At 36.3% G+C, this 6495-nt stretch overlaps 1 protein-coding gene across 2 annotated transcripts; it reads right to left on the minus strand.

Annotated features, from left to right (window-relative positions):
• Window positions 1-1500: 1500 nt before the first annotated feature.
• LOC131595253 (protein FAR1-RELATED SEQUENCE 11-like) lies at window positions 1501-6010 on the minus strand. 2 transcript variants are annotated; one of them, XM_058867558.1, is made up of 4 exons: window positions 5821-6010; window positions 4493-5517; window positions 2574-3017; window positions 1501-2498 (listed from the first exon to the last, which is right to left on the minus strand). In XM_058867558.1, exons 2-4 carry the CDS (start codon window positions 5462-5464, stop codon window positions 1635-1637), a joined length of 2280 nt encoding a protein of 759 aa, XP_058723541.1. In that variant the 5' UTR covers window positions 5465-5517; window positions 5821-6010; the 3' UTR covers window positions 1501-1634. The 2 variants fall into 2 exon arrangements, with proteins under 2 accessions (XP_058723541.1, XP_058723540.1); XM_058867557.1 differs by having other exon boundaries at window positions 5809-6010.
• Between the last annotated feature and the right edge of the window lie 485 nt (window positions 6011-6495).

A 6495-nucleotide genomic window follows, 5' to 3' on the forward strand; every position in this document is an offset into this window, starting at 1 on the left:
CGTTTGAGGAACAACTTAATGGGCATTGGCTAGCTTCTACAGAAGAATCTGACAATTTCAAAAGGATACCTACAAATTGTTTAATGAAGAAAAATGGCTCATCATCACTCAAATGTCTTCCAACAAAATGTTTATGATATTTGTTCATGTTATTATTCCTAATTGCATGAAGGTCACTCAAGAAGAACCTACCAAGTTGTGGCATTGCATGCATGTATGGTCACTTAAGTTTCAAAGGCCTAGACATTTTTTTACAAATTATAGTGAGAGGATTGCCAAATTTACAAGGCTCACTAGAAATGTATTAAACGTGTATGATTGTAAAACAACACAAATATGTCATTCCCAAAAAATTGTAATTTGAGAGCAACAATGAAGCTGAATTTGATTCACTTTTACATCTGTAGTCCTACCAAGCCTGGGTCCAATTGGAGAGACAAGTACTTCATCAATTTTATTTATGATTTTAGGATGAAGACATGGGTTTATTTCTTGCATGAGAAGTCAATTGTTTTTAAGACATCCAAAAAATTTAAGGCCTGAAAAGGAATTAAATTGTGAAATCAAATGCCTAAGAGTAGCCAAGAATTTAATTTATTTGGCAACATTTCATTAGTACGCGTCATTTGGAATAAATTACAAGGGTAGCCAAGAATTTACCTATTAAATATATAAATCACATTTTTTTTTAATGTATATAACATTCTGTTCATGCATAACCAATCTCATACTAATCATTAACATTTAAAATAAACAATGAGTACACCAAGATAGGATGGCATGACTTGGAAGTAACCAAGTCTCTCATGTCTCTGATCATATAAAATAGCATCAATGATTGATTCTCAAGTGGTCTCTAACACACAGAAAAATATTAATGACTCCAAAAACAAATCATTTTAATAAATAAAGTAACTTTTTTAGTGACTCCACTCACCAATATTCTCTCATACGTTCTTTATAAGAAACCTGTTCCAGACATATATACCTGTCCAATTCACGTGTCAATTCCTTCTTATAAACAAAAATGCTATGTAATCAAGAGATTCTTGGAAATGGTATGGAGTGGTGATTTGATCCAACATAGTTGTCAAAATTTATAATTTAAATATTAGTCCGATACAAATTCGTCTCCAGCAATGTCAACTCAGAATTAGGATAAATAACATGCAAAAAGTGTCAAATAAACAACATACTTTACAAATATACAAACCTTTATTCCCACCTACAAGCTTGTGTGCAAACTAATAATCAAGGTATATGCTATTCTTACTTTTAAGAGGTTTTAAGTTCTGATAGCCCCCCTATTTGCATTATTTTAAATTTTTAAACCAACTTTTAAAAAAGTCAGCCTTTTAGTCCCCAAACATACATTTTTCTGGCATTATGTCTTTTGTATAAGCTTGTCTAAATAACTTATCCAAACAGGACTTCAATGCCTAGTTGAAAATTTTACAAGTTCTGAATGATTCCAAAATTAATACAAATAGGACTGAAATCTTTGCACAAGTAAAGAGGGGTAGACAGTTTGTGTATCCCAGAATCGGAGGAATCGAATAACATTACAATAAAAAATGCATTTATGAAACCCCCCAAAAATGCATTTACTCTGTACACTTTGTTACTTCAACTCACTACATATACCCTAATGCATCTTCACTAATATTATCGTCGGCCATTATCGAGCAATCAGATCCATCATGTCCATATTGTACACACAATGGTGCCGAGAACTGCCTACGTTTTCTAGTGAGATCAACTCCGTCTCTTACCCTTCTCTCCTTTAACTTACCTAAACCCATAGAATCATGGGGGTTTGAGATTGTAAAACCGTTAATCATTTCATCGGTATCTTCTACCTCTGGCAAGATCAATGAATCGGATGCATAACTAAATGTAATGTCATTTACCGCATGTGATGACCTGGGAAGAGTTTTGATACGTGATATAACTACAGAAACTTGGTCACAAGCTACATCAAGGCGTTCATCGGTTTCGACGGATTCCATTAGAAGGGTTGAAACCAAAGACTCCAAAAACTGTATCCTTTCAGGCTGATCCATGCCACTTGCACCCTGAAAATGGTTAACAGAAGATGAACTGATGGTTCTCCATCGGAGCGGCAAATATTGATCCGGGATGTGAAAACAGTTATTAGTTGACATGACACGTAGCACGTGTTTACATAAGATGCCTGAAAATTCGAACAGATGACAGCTGCAGCTGATGTGCTCTTGACAAGGAAGCCAAAGCACTTTGCAACCTCCATCTGTCTGAGAGTGGTGTCTGACCTGGAAAGAACCTTCATCAACCATAAGGGATGCATATTGTGGTGCCGAAACTAACTCTTCCTGGAGTTTGCTCAAGGCATAAGGAGTAAGTATAGTGGCGGCATGGGATTCTATAGGTGAACCAGTTTTGAGGATCACTTTCTGTGTTTTCCTTTGCATCTTTTGCTTTGCTCCGGCTCGGTCGTTAAAATCAACAATATCAGCCACCTATAGTAAATGATAGTTAAATATGGCATGCATAACAATAAACAAAACTACAAGAAGCTATTAAATATCACATACTTGCTCTAAAAAGCGCTCTGGTTGAGATTGGGCACTTAAGAACCGTTGGATGAAAACATTAACGGACTCGGTCTGATTAGTACTGGTCAATCCTGCAAAGAAGAATAGCCTCAAGAATGGTAAAGCCCAAAATGTCCTTAATGAGTATAGGCTAATAATATGTTTATTTGCGTGGAGTCCATAATTATCAATCATTTGCCTCCAGCCTTGTTCGAAATCTTCCACCATTTCCAAATTGTAGAGCCGATGGAACTCAGCTTTCCACTCATCATATTGTGATCCAAGAAGTAAAGAAAACCAGTCAGAGAATTTGGAGAGAATATGCCATATACAAAAGGCGTGTTTAGTTTCAGGCATTTCAACAGCAATAGCTTCTTTCAGCCACATGTTATGATCAGTCAGTATTGTTTGTGGAGCCTTTCCTTTCATGAAGCCCAAGAAAGCCTGCATAATGTCAAGAAGATAAAATTGTCAAATTAATCAAATCTCAATCTCATAAACATAAACATCATATGAAAAAAAAATTCTGTATAAATATTGGCACAAAAACATCAGTCAGCCAGAAATCTTCTATACAACTTTTGCATTGAGTGTAAAATTGTGACCAAAACTGTCTCAGTGTAAGTCTAAAAACCAGCAAAAATTCATTATTCAAGATTAAAATTTTACCACACATATCACCAAATCTCACCAAGAAGAATATATTTGGAAAATGGATCTTGTGGGAACTGGATTGGATATTTCTTGATGAGCCTCTTTGGTTTTTATCCTAAAGTAATAAAATTGGATCTGACTTACTTAATGTTGAAATCCTTTTGATTTGAAGTTGTGTACGGTACATGCAAAAGACATCACTCATCCAAATGTTGACAAACTTATAGCTAATTAGCAAATGCTTGCAATGTCTGAAACAGAGCTATGACCCGCGATACAAAAATTGGGGAGTGAATTGAGTGAGAATTTGAGTGAAGGGAGTGGGGTGATAAAATGAAGCGTACTTCATAGTCTTCCATGTAATCACCGCAAAGGAGAAGAGCCTTTTTAGGAGCCATGGCTGATTGCAATGCTACTGATAATCTTTTAGAATATAGATGGAGAGACTGGCGTAGTGTTAGAAGAAGGAAAAAGAGAATATATGGAAAAACCAAAAATGGGAAAGAATGTGAAATGGGGAAACCACATCAACAACAACAACCAAGTCTTATCCCACTAAGTGGGGTTGGCTACATGGATCAACTTTTGCCATAATGTTCTATCTAGGACCATGCTTATGTCCAAATCGTTACTCTCGAGATCTTAATAACCTCTCATATAGTCTTTCTAGGTCTTCTTCCTCTAGTTGTTTGATTTCTCTCCATTTAATCTACTCTCTTTACCACAACATCTATAGGTCTTCGGTCTTCTCTCTACATGCCCAAACCACCTAAGTCTATTTTCCACCATCTTCTCTACTATAGGCGCTACCCCAACACTAATATTTTCATTTCTAATCCTATCTTGTCTAGTCTTACCACACATCCAACGCAACATCCTCATCTTTGCTACACTTAATTCATATCAGACGCTTAACAGCCACATAGGCATATGTTTGTGACGAGAATTGTACAAAAAAGTCAATAGGCATTTTCATAACGAGAACAGTAGAAAAGGTGAATGTACACATTATTGGAGTTAAATGAACTGTCCGATAAAAAAAGCATACAGGAATAATTTGATACAATAAATAATTTTAAGGATCTCGGGAACAATTTTGCCTATTTAATAAATGCTATCATTGAAAAAATAAGGATATTAAAATAAAATGAACAATACCATCATGTTTTATTGTAGTTTTGCATAATAATGCAAAGCCTACACCAGATAGCAAGCAATCAAGAAGTCGAAAATAAAATTGTCAAGTTGAAGTCACAATATCATACCTTTAAAGCCCATGAAAAAGATGGCATATTTTCGTCCCTTAGAAGTGCACAACTAAAGCAACATATCATTCCATTATTGTCGACTCCAAGCCAAATTCCCAACAGCATGTCATAAGCCTCTACTCGGTAGGTTGTATCAAAAACCACAGCATCTCCAAATACTTCATATGATTGAATTGATGAGCCGTAGGACCACGCAATGTACTCGAGCCTGTTATTATTATCTATCTTAAAGTCATACTTGAAGTTGTGATTTTCATCTTTTAATCTCTTACACATTGCAATCAGATCAATAGGATCATTATCTTTATCCACATTTCTGAAAGACTGCAACAAGTTTCTCACATCTATCTCTGTAAAAGGAAGACAGCCAAGTTTGAGGCCCTTCTCTAGCTCCATTAATCTCAACATTTGTCTTACCGACATTCCAGCTTTGGCAAACATGCATATGCGGCTCTTATCATCAGGCGATATTGGACAGTATGATGGAAGAAGACGCACCTCATTGGATTTCAACAACTCATGATTATGAATGTTTCTAAAACCAGTAACACGCCATTCAGGGACATCAAAATCCACCCTTTTCACAATACGCAGATACGCTTGGCAACCACAGCGAGATGATTTACGGTTCCTTTGCACCTTCCCCACATCTTCAGAATGTTTATTTTGAGGAAATCCACCTCTATGGCAAGTAAAATCCCTCCTTGTTACTCCTCGGCCAACCCCATCTTTCCCTCGGGTACGGTGCCGTCTAATAGAAAAACCAAACTGTTTAGCAAAACTGCAATAAAACTCATAAGCAGCTTCTTGAGAGACAAATCTTTGACCAATAAAAGGAACAAGGTTAACAGAAGTTTGTCTCGACAAAATTGTTTCCTCCGGTGTTTCCTCAACAGTGCCAATGTCATCCTGAGACAAATCAGTCCCGTTTTCAGATGATTCTAACACAAGACTGGCTCCGTCCGACATTCTATTGTCAATATTAACAGCAAAATTGGGTTACAATTTACTAATGTTCAAACCTGAAAGACAAGCAATAACAAAGATGTCAGCTTAAAAGTGATATCAGACCCAAAGAATTAAAGTGGGATGTCGCGGATTCTAAACCACGCCTCTATAGTCTGATGTCTATGCACAGCTATCAACTGAGCTGGTTTACCAGAGCATTTTTAAATTGAATGATAGGGCAACTTAAATAAAGATTCAACAAAAATGCATATACTACAATCCTTTGATATTATGATAGCTACAGTTACCATTGATAAAAATTGATAAAGTGAGAAATGGGCAAAACTTCGTTATAAACCACAGACCTTGTTACATACTCGATATAGTATGATTCAGTTGAAGTGAGTCTGGATCTGCTGCGACGGAATTTAATTTTGCGGCGGTGGCTATGGCGGCCGGAAAGAGTTGGAATCGTTTTCCGGGAAGTTGAGGAGTTCACTGCTGCGTGCGACTCCAGCTTGCTGATGGATCTGCTGAGTTTTGTTTGTTTTTGGTTTTTGGTTTTTGGTTTTGTTTTAGTTGTTGAAATGTGTTTTCTTTTTTTCTTTGTTGAATTATGGGCCTCTTCAAAAGAATTTAATTGGGCCTTGTTGATAAGCAAACCTAGAGTTTTTCGAAAATCTTAACTTATACCCCCATTAACTATCCATATACCCCAACATTAGGCTTTTTTGGACTAAAATGCCATTACTTAAATGGTTAATAATTTAAAAAAAATCACTTTTTCACCACACGCAACAGACTGTTTCGAGAGAGACGATAATCGCCTGCAAATCAAAACACTTTTCTCAACTCTTCCGGTTTAGAATTAATAAACTTGAACAGACAAAGTGAGTCATCAGATTTTGAACCATTAAACCGGAACACATTATTCTAGTCTTCCTATTTTTGTGCCATGGTCTAGAACACTTTTGGAAAGTCGTCCATTTTTGTTATTACATACGGGAGCACTTTCATAAAGTGTTTAGGGTGTTTTGAGTTTTTGCGATCCG

This window comes from Vicia villosa, linkage group LG4, assembly GCF_029867415.1.
Source record: "Vicia villosa cultivar HV-30 ecotype Madison, WI linkage group LG4, Vvil1.0, whole genome shotgun sequence".
Classification (NCBI taxonomy): domain Eukaryota; kingdom Viridiplantae; phylum Streptophyta; class Magnoliopsida; order Fabales; family Fabaceae; genus Vicia; species Vicia villosa.

Excerpts from the sequence above, each read along its gene's own strand:
- LOC131595253 (XM_058867558.1), bottom strand. The coding sequence starts at position 5,464 with ATGTCGGACGGAGCCAGTCTTGTGTTAGAATCATCTGAAAACGGGACT. Across the intron at positions 3,018-4,492 it reads CTTTTTCATGGGCTTTAAAG|GCTTTCTTGGGCTTCATGAA; the intron begins GTATGATATTGT and ends GACATTATGCAG. Across the intron at positions 2,499-2,573 it reads CAGAGCGCTTTTTAGAGCAA|GTGGCTGATATTGTTGATTT; the intron begins GTATGTGATATT and ends CATTTACTATAG.